Genomic DNA, 20243 nt, shown 5'->3' on the forward strand with positions numbered 1-20243 from the left:
TTGTAATACAGACTCCGGTAGTGTAGCGAACAGGTGCAGTAGGAGCCCTACGTTTCTCACATTACAGGAGAGACGGGAGAAGTTATGTGAAAAACTAAGCAATGAATCCAGCGGTCTGTTGACTGTGAATCATCAATCAATATATAGTTGGAAGTGAAAGGGGTTCTTCTGGAATGCTACAATCAATCCCAAAATCAGTCCACTTACCGGTCTGTGATGCAGTCACTTCGGATAAACATTCCCTGAGAACCTCGCAAATTACAACAAATCAAAGAGATGGAAGGGGGCCAAAGGGCAAGTCGCCTGTATTCAAACTTGGGATTGAGCGTGTGGATTCAGGACAGAGTGATTTTGAACAAGCTTAATGTTATAAAACTACTGCATCATGTCCTACTCTTAATTGAGTCAATTTATGTAAAGATTGTCGAATTCCCTGAAGAAGAACGGACTGACAAGGTAGTGTTGCATTTGACATCAAATGTTATCCTAGCAGCAATTTTGGATGCTTGTGATGCATTCTTATCATTGGGTTTTGACGTCTATAAACATCAAGACGCCTTAACATATGGGCCGGCAATTGAGTGCAGTGACAACTTAGCCTCTTCAATGTCGAACAAGGCAGTACGGTGCCATTTAGAGGACAGAAATAGCGAGTGCCATATTGGGAGTGTGAGGCAAGAAAGACACTTGCCACGAAAAAACAATAGAAAGGGGTTTTCAAATGCCGCCTTTAACACTGATAAGGGCGTGCTCGTGGGAAACAGAGCAGATCCCAATGAAGGCAAGAAGGACGTTATTCAAATAACTATCCGAGGTGTAACAACTGGCGACCGCCCGAATATCATTGATAATAAAACTTCCCCTAAGGCAACTCAAGATGAAGGATGGCAATGGTTGGCAACCTCTTTGAATTCAAATAAACATAAATAATGCCAGAAGGAGCTTTTGGATACCGCGTGTGTGATGGTATCCTAGAACTCACGAGGTTTTAGTCATTTGTTCACATCAAATTGGCTGGAAGATATAGGCATTGCGTGCTTACAGGAAACTTAGATGTGTGAAACTCCATTGGTGGCAGAATTCGAACTTGCCTGTAATCCAGCAATAAAATCTGAGAAAGGACGGCCAAAGGCAGGCCTAATAACAATGGTTCGAAGATCTACAGAGTATCGCATCATAAAGTCCACAAATCTCTCTCCGTTTATCCAAGTGACAACGATTGGAAATTCTAAAGTGTCGAGCAATCTTGGATCTCAAATAAAGATTGTGAATGTATACTGGAACCATGAAAGAGCTGGTAAACAAATGTTCATAGACCAAATATGAACCATATTAGATAATGTGTTGGAAGAGGGTACTGTGAAAACATAATTCTTTGTGGAGACTTGAATATTGACTTTTTTAAGAACATACAATCAGATAAAAAGTCCTTGGCTCATGATTGGTTGGAAGAAATGGACGCTAGGAAGATCTACATGTTGAATGGTTGTATAAGTACAAGCGGCACCAACATGGCGGCGGATGGACCGATTTTCAACGATAGACTACATGTTCGTCTCTGACATGCTTCACTCCCTAGTGAAATCGATGAAAGTAATAAAAAGTTCAGCGACCATGACATGTTGCAAGTAGAGCTATTAGTAGCAAAGTCCAAGCCAAAAGATCTCTGGCCCCATACGTGTTGGTCCAAGCCAATAGAGTCTGCCTTAGGCTTGACTCAGCAGATATTTCACAGATTTCTTCACAGTTCAGTATGAGGTCCAAGTCCGTAGAATATGAAGATCTGCTATTCCGATTTAAGATGAAGGATATAGGCCTAAAACATCCAAACTTTAAGCATTCATATGCCTTCAGTATGGAAATATTGAAACGGAAACGTACAATGAGAGCAGAACCACGCCAGAATCGTAACCTTGAGCAGCAAACAAGACCGCTGAGAAATCGCACAGCTAAACAAAAGTACAAGAACTGGATGCAGTCCCATAGATATCAAATGCTCCAGAATGATGCCGAGAAAATGCTGAAGAGCCTTAGTAATAAAAACACAAGAGATTTTTGGAGCCTTATCAATAATACACAAGCACCCCAACGTGCTTTAAAAACTTGCCTAGTGTCTGAAGAGGCATGGATCTCACATTTTACAGAATTATATAAACCAGATAAGGAACCATCTGAGCCCGTGAAACAAAAGATCAATGGTTGGGCGCTCTCCTTTGTAAAAGAAGACATTGAGAAAATCGAGAAGATCATTTGGAAAGCAAATAATTCCAGAGCACCAGGACCGGATGGTCTAACCAACTTCACCATCAAGCAACATCCAGAAATTTGGGCAGAGGTTTGTCTGGTTTTATTTGACAGAATAAAATTACAACATCAAATTACAAATTAGTCGAGTGGGCTTCAAAATTCCGACAAGAGGCAATCAGGTTTTGTGAAAAATGTTGGATGTTCACTGAACCTGATGATTGTAAATATAATCAAAATGGAGGCCCTAAGAACGCATACTCAAGTCTGCTTGGCATTCATCGACTTGTCTTATGCATTTGACACCATCAACCGCGAGATGTTATGGAAAATGTTAGAGGGGTGGGGCTGTCCTGAAGACTTGACGGCAACTATTCGTGAGCTCCACACTAGAGCCTCGATTTGGATTTGGCTAGATCAGTCCAGGTCTTTGTCTGCAGAGATTAAAACCTTCAAAGGTGTAGAGCAGGGCTTCCCTTTAGCTTCAGCAATTATCAGATATCGGAACTAGTATTGATGCAGTGAAATCATTTTCACCTAAAACACATAATTCATATCTCGGTTGTTGCAGATGATTTGATCTTGATGGATGTAACACCAATTGGATTACAACGCAAACTCGATGCTGTACAGGAATACGTGAACTTGAATCATCTGAAGATCAATATAAAGAAATGTGAGATTCTTTTGTTTAAAAACTTGAAATCCACAAAAACAGCGATTGCCAAAAAGCAGTTCACTTGGTATTTGGCACACAAACCCTTGAACAAATTGAGTTGTGTAAAATACTTGGGAATGGTAATAAGTGCAAGTATCTATGATGGTCCCTGGATTTTAGAAATCAAAAGGAAATGTAAAGAACTTGCTTGCCAGGCGCGGGTGTTAAATAGAAAGTTTGGTAAATTTTCTTTAAAACCAGCGTTGACTTTCTATCAACAGAAGGTATTACCGGTACTAACATATGGCGCAGAGAATGCGTTGGGATGCTCCCATGATTTGTGGCCAACCCTGGAGAACATCTATTGGTCGAAAGTCCTGGGATTGCCAAAAGGGATCTCGACTGCATGTATGAGATATGAATTATCTTTGATATCAGTGCATGCAGGAATCATATGGAAGTTATTGTCCTTATTCCGAAAAACCAGAGAGAGAGAACAAATTCCTCAATTTCAACTTTTCCACAATGTAACATCAAATGGTCATGACATCGCCCTGTGGGTAAAACGTTGTGAAAGCTTGTTAATTGAATATGACATCACTACAGATCAACTACATGACAATCCAATGGCGGCAAAGTTCAAGATCTGGTGAGCCGATTGGAACTTGACGTCAACACTGAGAGCTGCCTCAAAAGCGATGGTTGACGTGAGAGACTTCAACAGCATTCCACGATACATTGTCCGTTTACCCAACTCGAATGTAATGAGGCTCTTCATGTAGTTTCGGATGAATGCATTCAAGACTAAAGAACGTCTCTGCTTATGGGCTGAGAATGCACACAAAGACTGTTTGTGCAGATTATGTGCAAGGAAAATGAGACAATTAAACACTTGGTGCTGTTCTGTAGTTCATTGAGAGAGGTGAGGACAGTACATGTGGGACCCTGGTCGACAAATCACCCTTCTCTGTGTGCTGATGACTGGTGGCAGAGAATGTATAGTGGAATGGACATGAAATTAGTAATTCCATTAACTTGTCTGCTATCTGAAATAGAAAAATGGCTTATGATGGAACCTGTTTAAGTTATTTAGGAATGTATCAGGGTGGAGACAATGATTCAAAGGCTGGAATTTGCAGAGTCAGGAGAACCTGTGCAGTACGGTGATGTATGTTGTGTTGTATTGTTTTGTGTTTTGTTATTTTAAAGGTTTTTTTCATGTGAAAGAAAAACTAATAATAAAATTATTTAAAAAAAATATTGCTGATGATGCTTTAGTGATGCATGTCTACATGCATATTACGTGTGTCATTGTGTGTTTGGATTCACTTGCAGCAGTGGTCAATTTGCAGTTCAGACATGCTTATGGTGTGTTCCATCTCTTTGTTGCCATCTGTCTTTTCTGCTTGTGACATGTGCCTGACAGAGGTGGTGTCTGTTGGAGTTCATATACTAAATTTTGTACTTGTGTAGGCTTTGCTATTTAGCCACATCCATTTCATCTTTAGGGATGTGTTTGCATATCAAGGCCATTGGATGCATGCCAGGTTCTCATTTGTGTGTGACATGTCTGCTTCATGTGTTGGCTGTCAATGTGATGTCTATGTGTGTATGGGTTATGTGCTTCTGACATGTGTACTCATGTTTTTTTTCTTCCAGTTTTCAGATGATGACGCAATGGAGCCAGAGGATGGTGTTGTCATGCCAGGCACAGGGTTGCTATCACACCAGCAACCCAGCACAAGTGGGGGTTGTGGGGTGGTAGACCACGAGAACCCACTTGTGTTCCAGACCATCGTGTCTAGGGCTGACAATGAGTCTAGCCCGGATGATCACTCTGACGACAATGTCGAGTTGGATGTGCGTCGGGTCCATTCGTCAACAGTGAGTGATTCTGATGTGGACGCTCCTCTGTCCGTGACACCTGCACTGAGGGGCCAGACGGTGGTGGGACCTCTGCCTGTGGTGGATCGGGACGCAGGGTCACGCTCCACACCAGTTACTGATGTGCCTGGGGCATCACGTCAACGGAGGAATGTAGTCCTGCAGCTGTGGGCGGTGCCAACCCAACAAGGACGGCGGCTCCTTGGGCCCTGCAGGTGTCAAGCCCAGCAACTCAGTGGCCGCGCACCACTGGGGTATACTGACTGGGAGCAAGCCATGGTTGCCAATTCAGAACACCAGGGGGTAGCAATTGATAACATCGCTGAGAGCATGGAACGTGTGGCCCGATCCGTGCTCCACCCTGCTACGAAGGCCGAACTCCAGCAGCGGGCGGACCAGTCCACGGCCGCTCGCTCAGGCTGGGCATGGCAGCCTCAGGCAGGGCACATCGGGCTGAAATGGTGTCTTTGCGTCAAGCAATTGCTGCTCACACAGAGGCACACATGGAGGCCATGAGGGTTGACTATGAATCCCTCAGATCTACTCTGGGTGTGCTCTTGATGTCCCAGAGGCAGCGGTCAGAGGAGAGGTTGGAGCAGCTTAAGAATACCATCTCGGCTGAGCTATGTGCTTGCCCGGAGGTGTACCAGTTGTCCAGCCAGGCCATGCAGGAAGAACTCTGTGTTACACATGTTACCTGGCAAGAGGAAGCACGCGTATCACGCGAGGTTCTGCATGCTGACCTACGTGTCATCGCCGCACAGAACCAGGCTCACCCGTCCCGAAGACTTGCTGCCGACGAGGGGCAAGCTGCGCATAGGAGTGGTCTGGGTACTGTGCCACATCATCCTTTTCAGCCAGAGGGTGATGAGGATGAAGACTTATCTCCCACACAGGTCGGGCTGTGCAGGTGTTGAGCCCATGGAGGTTTTTTTTTTCTCTCAACATCATCGCATGTGGGTGTTGAGGTGTACCCTGTACCTCCCCCCTCCTGGGTGCCTCCCCCCCAGGACGTATGTGGCCATTTTTGATTTTTATAGTTAGTTTAATTAGTTAATATAGTTTTTGATAGTTAGTTTAATTATTTAATATAGCTTTTTATAGTTAGTTTAATTAGTTAATATAGTTTAAAATTGCTTGTCTATTGTGCATTCATGTGACGGTGTGGTGCTTTGTGGCTTTTGAAAGCATGCACTGTCTGTTCCAGCTGGGCCCTTCAAGCTTGTCTCGTGTATGTGTTTGCAGCTTGGGCTCCTGACTCACATATGCCACTCTTGCTTCCCCTATCCATGGGCTTGCAAGGATGGTTCGGTGTTACAACCATTTACACAAGGGCATTGGACTTTCGTCATATCTGTGGCCTGTCTGCTGCTGTACTGCTTGTGTTAACACCCTTAGTGGGGACTAAGTGGGTTTTCTCCACGGCATGTTTGCAATCAATTTTGGTGAGTACATGATTGATATGTCCATTTATTGATGTTGATTGTGATGTATGTTCTTTTCTTGTCTATATATGTGCTTGCTGCACTTCATGCTGTAGACAGTAACCTGTACCCATTGGCTGTCAAAGTCACACTGATGGTGGGAGGAGTTTGGATGTAGGTCTCAAACATGGCCCAGTGACAACCAGCATGAAGACACACACACAGGGAACTTTCCAGCCTTATTAATATCTTTTATACCCTTTCTGCAGGAATATGAGCCCCCAGACTACCTTTCCTAGCAGACACAGGGCCAAGAACTACTGAAACCTGGCCACGTTGGGTGGCACACACGTGCGCATGTGTGCGCAAGCAGAAGCAAAGGGCTTGTGCTCAGACGTCCGACAGAAGCAGACTTGTTTCCGGGAGCTCCAAGCAAGGTGCGCAGCACAAGGGACCACACCCCAGCCAACCTTCCACCAGGCCCTTTGCACATGCATGCTAAGTAGCGCCAGTGCGGGGGAGCTTGCCCAGGCATTGGGGAAGAAGCGCACAGTACAGCCAAGACGCATTGAGGAACAAATGCCAAGTAGCTTTACAAGTTGTCAGGGGCACACGCAGGGGCCGTAGCCCATATCCCCGAGTCCCCCCTGCTCCATAGAAGCTGAGTTATTAGTGCAGTAGCGTTCCTAGCCAGAAACGAATACAGCATACGGGGGTACCCAGCGAGGCACAGACTCAAGTGCAGTGCATATCATTTGCATGTGCAAATTGCCACATGCACTACCTATTGAAATCCATGGCTGCCAGTCGCACCTCGCCATACGCGTCTTGCAGCTCACCCAGGGACCATTCTATCATGTGTGATTCTTGACACATTGGTTTTCCATTTACCGCGCGGCCACGTGCTCCTGCCTTACTGCATTGACAGTGTATGAACCATCACAGGGGCAAGCTAACGTATACAAACAAAGCAGCAGACAAGAGTGTTTGTTTGTGGAGAAGTCACTTAGTTTGAGGCATGTATGGTGTGTGTGTGTGTGTGTGTGTGTTGAAAACACACACAGATTAGTAACTCACGCTCTCTTTGCAGCATTGAACTGCTCCTGTTACAGGACCTGAGAGTGCACAGGCAGGAGGCCAGCACTCACCCGAGAGATAAGTCTCTCTTTGGCTTGCATTTGACTCACTTTGTACAATGTGCATGAATAACATGGTTTCTCTAATTGAGTATGTGTTATTTTCAATAGTTGTATTTTATATTTTGCCTACTTTCCCTTGCCAATCCAACTCCCCTCTCCTGCCCCTCTTTCCAGTTATCCTGAATAACAATGCCTGTCCAAACAACGGATCCCTGACCCTCTTTCCCCGCCGGGGTCTTGGAGGCCTGTGTAAGTTTTACCTTGAAGGCGCCCAGACCACAGAGGGGGTGGTTGGTTCGTGCCACTCCTGCGCCTGGAGACCAGAGCTGTGACACTACCCATCATTTGTTGCATCCTCATTGTATATTGTGTACTGAAAATGGTAACCATCCTGTTGAACCATTGTTGAACTGTGCTACCTTGGTTGTTCTCTCATTCTGATTGGACATGTGCTTGGACCCTTTTCTGCAACTTCAAGTCATCTACTGGAGATTCTTCCAGGGTTTTCTGGTGGCTACAGGCTTTTTCCCTGATTTGGGGGTTTGGCTCCTTGGAGTTCTCTGCAATTTGGTATTTTTACTAGTCAAGGTGGCCTCTGAGGGGGCTGGACCCTATTTACACGCAAGGTGGAACATGGAGACCAAGGGGCAGGGGGATCCTGTAGCCAGGTAGACTAGAAGGAAGAAGGCTACATACCCCAGACACAGTTGTTCAGAAGGTCATGGTGATGTGTAAATGAGGGAGTACCTTTTGTTGTTGGACAGTAAGCTTGGGCTACAGTGTTTGGGCACCCTCTGTCATTGTCATTGTACGGTACTATGTACATGATGTGTTCTGCTGGTCAATGGCTGTTCCTGTGTTGTGTTTACTTTTCGGGTGTCAGGGGATTGTTGTGGTTTGACATGCTGGGGTGTACATATAGGCAATGTTCGCATGTGATGCGTACAGGACACTGAGGGTCACTTGATTTCACATACATATATTGAATGCATGTCCCTACTGACACACAATGTTACACAATGCTCCACCACACGTACAACCACCCTTCCATGCCCACATGTGCACACAGATTGCCTTCTCTGGCACGCTGTGTCCCTGCAGCGCATGATCATTTACCATTTGCAGATCGTGTACATGTGTCAATAGGTTATTTTTTGTTGTTGTCCTTTTTATGTGATGCTCAAGGTGTATCCCCAACACAATGGCTGCTCACTGTGGTGTGTGCTGAGTAGTGTGTTGCAGGAGACACACACAGCACACGGGTTAGGGAGTAGCGAATTTGGCTTGCCCAATGTGCATGTGAACAGGCATTCAGTCTTTTGGTGATGCTATCACTGGTGGCAAGCATTTGTGTATGACTTGGTATGTGTGGGAGGTTGTTGGTCAGTCATTTCATCTGATTCCATGTCAGGCGTCATTGTCTCAGGCCACTTTCCATTTATCGCATGTCACTTCGTATGTAATTGGTCATGTGTTGGGCTTTTGCTGTTACATGCCATGTCATGGTGTGGCAGACAAGGGTGATGTGGGTTGGGAGGGTTTGGGTGACATACCAGTGATTTTCATGGCCTGTTTTGCAGGGGGTGGTGTGATACACACCTTGCATGTCTTCTTTTTGGCCACACAGGATTGGTTATATTTAAGTAGCTAGGAAGGCACACAATGTAGCACTTCTGTGGCAACATTCTCAGGGTGGTAAGGTTGTGACAGTTGACTGTTTGTTTGGCATCATCAATTGCCACCTGGTATGTGCCAGGCCTGTGTGCACTCCGCAGGGGTGGGAGTTTAGGTGAAAAATGTGGCCACAAGCTGGGTCTGGGCTGCCTCGCCACGTGCCCTTTCCCCTCCCATGGGCAGCGCCTGTGCATGTGGTTGGGGATGTGGGGGCACCACCATGTCCACCGGTACGTCCCGCCGTGTTGCAACATTGTGCAGGACACATGCTGCCACAATGATCCTGCACACTACTGGGGGTGCATATAGTAGTTGGCCGCCAGAGCAGTCAAGGGAGCGGAAGCGTGACTTGAGCACTCCGAATGTGCGCTCCACTATGCCCCTGGTTGCAATGTGGGCAGCGTTGTATCTTACCTGGGGTGGTGTGGTGGGGTTCCGGATTAGCGTCATCATGTGGTTGCTCAGAGGGTAGGCACTGTCCACTGGGGAGGTGATAATGGTTGTGATTAGTTGAGTTTGTGTATTTGTTTCTGTGTGACATGCATGCATGTGCACAGGCATTTGTACTCACCTAGGAGCCATGTGTCGCCATGCTTCCCAGCTTCCAGGGCCCGGCTCAGGGCGGACATTCTGTATATGAAACTGTCATGGGTAGAGCCAGGGTAGTTTGCATAGACAGAGGTGATGATTCCCTTGGCATCTCATACAACCTGCACTTTGATGGAATTCCAGTGCTTGCGGTTTCGATAGATGTGCTCAGTGGCCCTAGGTGGACGTAGGGCCACATGGGTGCAATCTATGCTACCGAGCACTTTGGGGAAGTGTGCCACCCTGTAAAAGTCCTGGACCACGGCCTGCCTTTCTGCGGGTGTTCTGGGCATGTATATGTGCCTGCATACTGAGGGGCAGGCGCACTGTCATGATTGTCAACACCTGGTGTAGGTAGCGTGACTGCGTGGCCTGTGAGACCCCCCCCACTATGGCAGTTGTCTGCTGAAATTACCCAGTGTCCAAAAAATGCAGGACATTGAGCACCTTCTCCAAGGGGCTCAATGCTTGGGAGAACAGGGTGGGTGATGTAAGGTCATCTTCCCACTCCCTGACCAGGTCTAGGATGATACGAGGTGGAACCCTATACCTGCCATAGACCTGGTCATCAGACCTCCCAAAAAAGCTGGTCCGGGGCAAAAAAATGCGGGGCCTGGCTATTCTCCTCCCCGTACGGTGTCCCACGATCAGTGCTGCGACAAATGGGGTATTCATCATAGCTGTATATACGCATTTGTTGTTTGCGTGCACTTTTTTACTGAGCGCAGGGACGCTTCCACCTGCCTTCATGTGGCAGACGTGTTGACGCCTGTGCGCGTCTTTTAGCGTGGCGGGTTTCCCGTATTCGATTCCATGAATACGTGTTGTTCGCGTGCGTGTGGGCGTTCTGTGTATTTCCCTGCTGTACTTCCCCAGTTACGCCTTCTTTTTCAGGCTTTGTTCCCCATTCCGCGTGTTCTGCCCCGTGTTCCGGCCCCTTTATGGTGTGTGCTACGATGTTGTGCGCTATCGCTGTGCGCGTCGTGCATGGTGTTCGGGATGTTGCTGTTACGTGTGCGCCCGTGCGCGCCGCGCTCAGATTTTTCACACATCCCACCTTAACATGCACAGGCCCTTCCATGAATCACACGCGTGTGCGTGCGCTTGCTTTTTCACGCATGTGCCAGCTTGCGCCAAGGTTTTCAGTGCACATTTGTTCCATGAATCGGCCCCAAAGTCTCAGAGGACAGAAGACGAAAAATTGTAAATTGGAATGGACTGAAGAAATGATTAGACAATTTGAGCTCTTGAAAGAAGCTATTTGCACGGCCCCCTGTTTTAGCAACTCTGGATTATACATGGGAGTTTTATTTATTTTCCAACTGTAATGGACGGCTCATGACAGCAGTATTGACCCAAAAGAGCACAATGGGCCACAAGCCATTGGCCTATTATAGTGGGATGCTTGATTCAGTTATGCAGTGACAGTTTGCTTGCGAACAAGCAATGGCAGCAGCTGCATTTGCAATAGAGAAACGTTTCACGATTGTCATGGGGTGCTGTTTTACCTTGTTTGTGGAACATTCACTATCTGCCATTTTGGAAAGATCTAAATCGACCTTGACAACTCTGAGATCCTCTGCATATGAGATTATATTATCAAAACCTCATATTCATATAGTCAGGTGTAGGACGGTGAATCCTGCCATATTTTTGACAAAAGCATCCACTGATGATGACCTGAAAATGCATGACTTTGCAACATACAAGGGTGACGAGGAGGGTAAATCCAAAGCTAGAGACCGTGCATTGACCGAAGGAGAGACACTATATGTTGATGGGTAATCAACAATTGACCAGGAAACGGAACAGAGACACACAGGGGTGGCAGTGGTGTGCGGTAAAGGGGGGAGAGCATGAAGTTCTGATCATGAAAAAAATGACCTGTGCATTATTCAGCTCAGGCAGCGTAACTTTTCGCTCTCATTGAGGCATTGAGAGCCTCTCAAGGGCTGTGTGTCACCATCTACTCAGACTCAGCATATGTCATGACAACAGTGCCTGCAGGTCTGTCTCTGTGGAAGAGGAGAGGGTTTTGGAGGCAAGATGGCTCTCCAGTGCAGCATGCAAGGCTGTTGGAAGAACTGATTGAAGCCTTATCATGGCCCTCTACTGTGGCAGTGGTCAAATGCACTGCCCATACTAATACCACAAATGGAATTTCGAAGGGCAACACAGCTGCGGACAAGGCAGACAAATAGGCAGCCAAATTGTCAGCCTATCTCCCAGATACAATGTTAACAGAGTGTACAATGACCACCCTTGTAGAGAGTGAGACCACAGTTCCATACACAGCATTGCCTATATCACAGATTATACAGTTGCAAGGGAAATTGCCTGAGGAGGAAAAGGAGCTAGGGTTGCAGAGGGGATGCAAACAGTCTCCCACTGATCTACTGTGGAGACACAAGAGCTCTGGGGAGGTGGTGATGCCTGAAGAACTACTCTCTCTGGCATTTGAGCAACTCCATTTCCCCTCCCACAGCTCCAAACAACATACTGTGGCAGATATTCAGGCAGACCCAATCCCAATATATAATAACTTTTTGATTTTGGGATATAAAAACAACTAATTCATTTGTTTTATTACAATTGTACAACAATAAGGGGCATTTGTTTTCCTTATGATCAACTACTAAGAACACAGTTTACCAGTAACACAATTGTCTTTTCAATTCTATACCTTCACTTGTTAAGACTTTATTTGTAATCCAAAAGTGACGAAGAACAAATTTATGTCAATGGTCCCCCACTAAGTGTTCTCATTTTGTTAATGAATCTACACCAAATAATTGTATGTACCATTTATATCACTGATTTTATATGTTTGTACATGTTAGACCTCACCATGTATGTTATTCTTGTTTTTTTTTTTACATAAAGCTTTTACTTTGCATTTTCCATAATGCTTATGTCTCATTTGTGAAGGAATGACTTCTACTTTTTACCGCATGTAATATGTATAAATTACACTAGTTATACAGGATTTGGACCAGATAAACAATTCTAATTCATTTATACCCTATATGGGCCAACCTTCTGGTACACCAGGACCTTGTTTTGTTGTAACCTGCAGATATTCAGGAGGACTGGTTTGTGCCAAACCTCTTGGAGAGCATTTAAAAAAAACAACACATTGTCTGACATGCCAAAGTTTCACCACAGGGATGACAATGCGGACATTAAGAGGTACATTACCTCGCTCTATAGGGCCATTCCGTGAACTGCATATAGATTATGCAGATATTGGGGAAAAGTGCAACGGATATAGGTACCTTATTGTGGTGGTTTGCCCCTTTTCAAGGTGGGTGGAGGCAGGACCATGTGCACACCCAGATGCAAAGTGGGCGCCACGATTCCTGGTCAGAGATGTGTTTCCATGATGGGGCGTGTGCGAAGTATTGAGATCAGATAATGGCACACATTTCTTTAATGTGCTATTTGAGCATGTTGCAGAACTATTGGGCATAAAACATTGAATGTGCTCAATTTACCACCCTCAGGCTAATGATGTTGTGGAGAGGATCAATGGGCTTTTGAAGAGTAAACTGTCAAAATTGTGTTCCACTTTGAAGAAAAACTGGGTGCACTGTTTATCCATGGCCCTCTTCAGTTTATGCACACAGCCTAGTAAGGTCCACCATTTGACAACACATGAGATAGTCACAGGCAGGCGTATGCAGACTGCATATCCCCTGTAAGGAAAGCTTTGGATGCACATCAAGCAGCAACAGTAATAGGAGAGGAATTTAGGGAATATTTAACAGCATTAATGTGCTATCAAAAATATATCTCGACAGATTGCGCCACCCAGGAGCTAAGGACAGAACACACTGGAAGGGACTGCAACCGCAAACATATATGCCACACATGGACTCTTATTACCTGTGGAACTTATCTACGCGGAAAATGCTGTGCGCAGATGGATCAATCTAAGATTCTGTACTCCTCTTGCCATCCGTGTGAAGGAGTGAAAATATTGGGTGCATCTCTCAGATGTCTGAAGAGCACCTGATACAAGGCAAAGCTCAATAAGGACCTAGCAAAAGAAGACATAAAAAAAAGGATCCATGCCAGGGTGGTGTGCAGTGGCACACGCCTGATTTTTCTTTCTTTTCTTTTTTCATTTTTAATTGTTCTTTAACTATTTATCTTTTTTTTTATTTTTTAATTTTTGAAGGACCAGAAGCTGGTCAGCCCTGGTGGGAAAAGGGTCTTTCTCCCCTGCACCCCCTCCCTCTCTTTATCTCTCTCTCTCTCTCTCTCTTTCTTTCTATCTCTCCTCTCTCTCTCTCTCTCTCTTTCTCTCTCCCTTTCTCTTTTTCTAGATAACATTTTTTCTCCTCTCTAGAAATAATCAAGGATGCCTGACCGACATGTTCAAACCTCTCTGTTATGTAGGGATAAAGTTAAGATAAAATGAATTTGTTCTACAAATTATGCAGTATATCTTCTTAGTATTATATTGTTGTGTATGACACTGATCGTGGTTGTTGGAGGGGATTAAGGTATGCCTGTTATATGGGGTGGCCATACAAAAGGGTGGTGGATAGTTGGAAAATAATGCTAGTATGAATATGTCTATGAAACAAAATCACAATCACAAAATATCTCACTTTTTGCCAAGCACCTCCTACAACTTTTCTTAGACTAATGAAATGGGAAGTACGAATGACGTATGATTTATACAAGTAGTTGGGCGTTGATGCCATTTCTAATATCGAATACCCAGAATTCTCCAATAGCTGGTACTCCGATATGCACACTGCAGGAAGGAATATGATAAATGAAAGCGGTTACGTTTGTGCACTTATCTTGCACGCATCAGGGGCTCCTAAGGTTTTAGTTCCACATCCAGTCCCAATTAGAGGGACAATGCCTGGTACATCTTGCACTATGTAGAATAAAGGGCACATTCCAGGCATACAGCGTGCAGTTGAGGAGAATTGATCTGGACCGAGCATTATACAGTGGCAACACGAAATACCGCCAGTGTCTACAAGTACCGTATTTTTCCTTGGGAGGTTACTCGCATGTCAGTGGCAAATGGCAGGGCACCACAGTGACGTGCCCGGCAGATGGGCTTATCTAGTACAGCGGAGAAGCAATAGCCCAAGTAGAGAATGTGTGCGCAAATATGGTCCCAATACATCACAAGGCTGACATGGATTGCAACAATGGAGAAGCCAGTGTGAATACGTAGAGGCATAGACTATGAACTTTGTTTTAGCAATGCAGAAACAGTTCTGTTGGCACAAACACACAGGGCAACCATACTCTTGTGATCTCTGATATGACTAAAGGTACGGCAGCGGTGATGGATTACTACTGGGTTTGTGGCCGACATGCCTACTGGCACCTCCCACCATCCTGAAGGGGCAAGTGTTCATTGACCACCCTGCACTCAGTGCTACTAGTAATCCTGGAAGAACACCTGAAGGGAGATTAAATGCCTTTCAAGGTGCCAACACCCACTCCAGCACCTAAAGAAGTCGAAAGAAACTTCCAGATCACACCAAAATTTGGTATGCTGCCAGAAAAAGGAGGATTTCAACAGCAGAGAAGAAAAAAGAGTTCAAACTATGTCTCCAAAGACTCTTCCGCACTGCTCAGAGGAATACCTGATGAGTATGGACTTTTAAGCTCAGCAGAGACTTTCTTTTCATCTTTTTGGCTCCTGAGGTACAAGCAGCTGCTAACACCATGTGGGTGCAGATCGTCCAATGGGATCTATGGGTAACCGTTTATTATGGAGCCATGCTCATATCCAGTGACCAAGCTAAGAGTATATAAGAGTATATAAGCTTCTGCCTGGCACTATTTTGGAGGAGACAGAAACGGAAGAGGGCCGTTCAGCAAGATATACTCTTGGCCTTACTTCCCTTGAGGGGTGCATGTACTCTGGTGTCAGCATGATTAGGGGTACCCGTATAATTGGGGTTAACCCTGTAATTAGGGCCAACCTTATAGCATGCACCCGTCCTTAACACAGGGGAACTGTTCCTTTTTATTAGGGTCACTCTGCCTTTGTAATGAAACCAGTTCACTTTTGGAAATCCTCTTCTGTGCTCAAATGCATGGCACACCATATGACTCCAATGGATACATCTCCCAAGCCGTCACTTTAGTATAATGCTGTTCTGCCCTCACAATATGGCAGGGGTCTGCATCCTTTAAGTAGCCAGATGCTTTGGATTACATATACCACCAGTCCTAGCCAAGGGTGATGGATCATGAGAGAAGCAGTCAAAAACATATGGCAATCCGGAGGTTGCAGATCCATGCCATGGGGGGTCCAGTAACTCTTGAGATGCTAGAAATATCTTTTGGATATTCTTGCGTGTGCATACCACATGGTGTGCTATCAAATCCACAATGACTATTTCTCCCAAGCACACTTGTCAAATTCATTGTTTTAATCAAGAATACTTAAAAGCAGTGTGTCACACAATAAATAATAATCCTGTTTTTGTTGTTCTTCCACAGTGGCTACGTATGACCATGTACAACTAACGTCATTGCAGCTGTCACCTGTCTACAAATACCAAACGTTCATTACAGGAGATCATTTGTATAATCAGTTTCTGGCTAATTATATGAAGGAAGCATCTTCCAGGACTTAACATTGGAAACCTCTGCCAGGACGAGTGAGTGACACTATTTTATGTGGGCTATAAAAAAGCCCTTTGCGAGGGATCCTCTGTCATTCTGTTCGAAAGGAGTCTATATCAGAGTGTTCTTGGTAGCAGCTTTCAGAGGAAGGTACCATTGAAGCCTATTAGAATGTGCCAAAGAGCCCTGACCAGGATGTAACATCAGTAAGCAAGGCTAGAGTATCCAGTGGCACAACTCTGCTGAACATATCACAAGAGAACCTCTCCTTGAAGTGCCCCGGAAAACACCAGCAGAAGTGGCTGCATCTTGTGCAATGCAAGAAATCCGATATGTGATTGCCTCTGCCTACTAGCCTGCAAAATCAGCAACACCAGTCCGAACTTGTCATGCTGCACCTTTTCACAGGAACACCACCACTAATTCTACAATCAGCACATTACCATGGATTAGGTTAGCTGAGAGGCACCATGTGAATCCTGAGTGCACGTGGTCCACCAGCCACCCTTGCCATGCTCACTCATAGTTTGATCAACACTGTTTAAACATTTTCCGATTCTTTTATCCTTTTCCGAACACCCTCTTCAGGCTCACTTTTTCCCCACCCTGGTTGCTCTCTTCATCCTACTTTATATTCCCTATTCTCTCCTTGCTGGAAAGAACTGCCCAGCTCCCACTCCATTCACCTGCCAGCCACCAGCTTCCTGCCTCCTCACTGGTCAAACACTGGAACCCTATCCAAGAAGTTCAATACACACATTCAGACCGACATCAAAGTGGTAAGTGAATTACCTTACTGGACCATGTGTGTGCCTATATAACATCCACTAACATATTGCTTGCAGTCTAAGGACTATAAATCAAGTTTCCCTCAGTAATAGTTCCCTTTATAAAGACAGCAGTCAGTCTGGACATTTCACATTACTTCGGCGTCACATTGGGGGGTCATTATAAGTTTGCCGGTCCAGGAAAAATGCTGGTAAAAGTGGCAGCATTTCCATGATCTGCACTTTTCCTGAACTAGCAAAGTACAAGTTTGGCGGTGGGGGTTACCCGATTTACCGTCAGCCAAGAGGTGGAAGTAAATCAAGCCACCATCATCAAAAACAATCTTATGGAACTGCATGGAATGGGGAATGACCACCGTTGCCAGAACCTGGAATATCCCAGAATATCAGGTACCGATAACAGTAGGTCAGTTTCCCGGTGTCCCGCCCAAATTCCGGGAAACTTATGAGGGCCATTGTCTTTTGTAGAGAATATCCAACTCAAAATGATTTCGCTACATGGCAATACAGGTTATCTTGATGTGTAACAAACATTGGCCCTCATTAGGACCCTGGCGGAGAGGGTTTTACGCCGGCGTAGTGCATGGCGTACCTCTCCGCCAGACTACGAGTTCCCGTAGCGCCATGGATGATTTTTACGCCTGCTTTTTGCAGGCGGAGAAATCCATGGCGCTACGGGATCTTGATGTTAATTACGCCACCGTAATTTACGGTGGCGTAATTAACGCCTTCCCCACTCCCATTATACCCTATGGGGCAAGAATGGGAATGGGGAAGGGTAAAATGGGGATTGGGGACTTACCGCCCCGCCAATGTCGGCATGGGGCGGTAAGTCCGCCAAGCACCTTGGCGGAGTTGGCAGCTTTGCGCCATGGACCATGGTGCAAATAGCACCATGGTCCTCGGCCAAGGTCCTAATGAGGGCCATTGAGTTTAAGATAATGACATGTGGCAATCTGTAATATGTACTGCCACATGCCATTATCTTAAACCTAATGTTTGTTGTACATGAAGATAACCGGTATTGCCATGTACCAAAATCATTTTGAGTTGGATATTCTCTACAAAAGACGATGGCAGTCAACCTAAAAAAATAATCAAACCGTCCGAGAGGGAGGTGCTAGTACAGCTCACAAGATCTTTGTCTTTATTCAAGTACTTTCATAATAATTTGTCAGATATATTTTTTTTTATAAATGTGTTGTACTTTTGAAACTGTATTCCATGAGTGTGTAGTTTGTGAAATGTCTCGATTTATGAAACTGAACTTGAAAAGCATGCATATTAGAGTAAAACACTTTGGCCAGCAATATATGTAAAAAGTTAATACAACATAGGCAATCTCTGTGACAATTCTAAGTGTTTCACATGGGCAAAGGGGCTAGATTGGTGATCATTAATCAACACTGTGGTGCAGCCATGCGATGTGTGGATTTCCTCATTTTCTCATGTGGATTGTCCTTCAGCTGGTGAAAACATATTTTATTTTTAAATGCCATTTAGTGCATGCAGAAAGAGGTTCCAAAATGAATGGCCTAATACATGCAAATCAGTTGCTAGAAGATTAAAGTATGAACCCTTACTGAATCAAACAAGGAGTTGTATCTGTAGACAAAAGAAGTACATTTGCTCGGAGATACCATATAGAACTTTTTGTTGTCATCGGGATCCCCTCCGGAGAAGCATGAAGCAGTTTGCTGGTCAATGCCTACTTGCCACTCCAAGGAATTTCTAGAAAAAAGGCCCTTCAGGAGTGTTTCTAGTAAATGCCACTAGGAGGCCTTTTGAAGGGGCCTTAGGTGGGCATGTTGCAAAGTAACCACAATACACCCGACTGATCACTGAAACTCCAAGGCAACAGCTGCTATTGCAAAAAAATCAATAATTAACTAAATTATAGGACACATTTTTCAGCTCCGAAATGCAATACTGTACCAACCTAGATGCTTCTTGCGTGGCCCTATAAGAAAGAAAAAGGGGAGGGTGTGGACAGGTTGTTAGTAGGGCAGATGCAAATCTTGAGGTGTTGATTCATGCAGGCTAAAAGTACCAAAGAGACCATGTAAAGTAGCATGTGGTAGTGACACAGGAGTCTGCGTTTGGGAGGTAAGGGCGTCGGTTGTTTCGTCCATAAGGGAGAGCCGCAGATTAATCCAGTGGAAGTCAGCACTGGAGTAGGACACTGTCACCAGGAGGTGATAGCAACTATTGTCCTTCGAAATTCTACTTCTCACAACTCTAGTTATGTGTTTGGGGGTTGACTGAATAGTGTTAGATGGTAAGACATGGACAGGAATAGGCTGGCATGGGACCCCATCCTAATTCATGAGTAGTCTGCTACTTTACAATATTTTGACCCTCTAATCATTGGCTTTTTTTAGTCCTTCGTTCCTTTTCCTGCTTTTATTTGGTCTTTCCTTCCCTTCATGCATTTTTCTCTTTCATCAGTCCAATCTTCCCCTTATGTCCCTTCCCATTTTTTATACCTTTCTTTCTTAAAATACATTGTTTATTACATAAACAAATAAAACAACAAACACCACATTCAGACCACAGGACACATCGGGTATGGGCTTCTGGTGTATTTATTAAGATTCTTCGTAGTGACCCTCAGCACATCCTCCACTCTCAGGCTCCTATTCTCAACTGCTCTCTGCAGAGCCCTCCTACAGCTTTGCACTTAAACATTCTATGCTTTGTTTCTGAAGATTACATCGCAACATATCTTCTTTCCCTAATTACAGCACACCCTCCTCACAACCAGATTCATATTCCACACCTGTCCCCCCTTTACCGCACCATCAAACACTCTCTCCACCTGTACGGGCTTAGAATACAGCGGTTCTCCTTTCTTCCTTACTACACCTTTCTTGATCCTCACCCAGTCACCACACTGCACCTCCACCTTCCTTCCTCTTCTCTTTTCATTCTCCTTCACAATCCATTCATCCTTCTTCTTGTCCAACTTCCCTCGCAATGCCTCAACATAGGGAGAGTAGTGGAGTAGGACTGGGTGGGAGGGGGAAGGGTGAGGAGGAGTAGGAGGATGGAAAGGGAAAAGGCGAGAGTGGGGAGGTAGGGGAGGGCAGGGAGATAATCAAGGGGAAAGATAAAGGATGGAGGGGAGGCAGGAAGGGGGTTCAAGGAGGAGAGTGCAGAAGGAGAGATTTGAGGGAGGTGCGGAATTTGGAGAAGGTGGATAATGCATCTATTTGTACTTTCCGGATGATAC

At 45.1% G+C, this 20243-nt stretch overlaps 1 protein-coding gene across 4 annotated transcripts in view; it reads left to right on the plus strand.

Moving 5' to 3' along the window:
* Positions 1–18606, plus strand: part of LOC138566537 (calpain-1 catalytic subunit-like) — an 845562-nt gene extending 826956 nt beyond the window's left edge. For all 4 annotated transcript variants that reach the window (XM_069643985.1, XM_069643987.1, XM_069643986.1 and 1 more), the window contains one exon: positions 16098–18606. In XM_069643985.1, coding sequence (XP_069500086.1) covers positions 16098–16124 — 27 coding nt within the window. In that variant the 3' untranslated portion in view covers positions 16125–18606. The remainder of the gene's footprint in view (positions 1–16097) is intronic.
* Positions 18607–20243: the final 1637 nt, after the last annotated feature.

This window comes from Ambystoma mexicanum, chromosome 2p, assembly GCF_040938575.1.
Source record: "Ambystoma mexicanum isolate Mex_15411 chromosome 2p, UKY_AmexF1_1, whole genome shotgun sequence".
NCBI classification, from domain to species: domain Eukaryota; kingdom Metazoa; phylum Chordata; class Amphibia; order Caudata; family Ambystomatidae; genus Ambystoma; species Ambystoma mexicanum.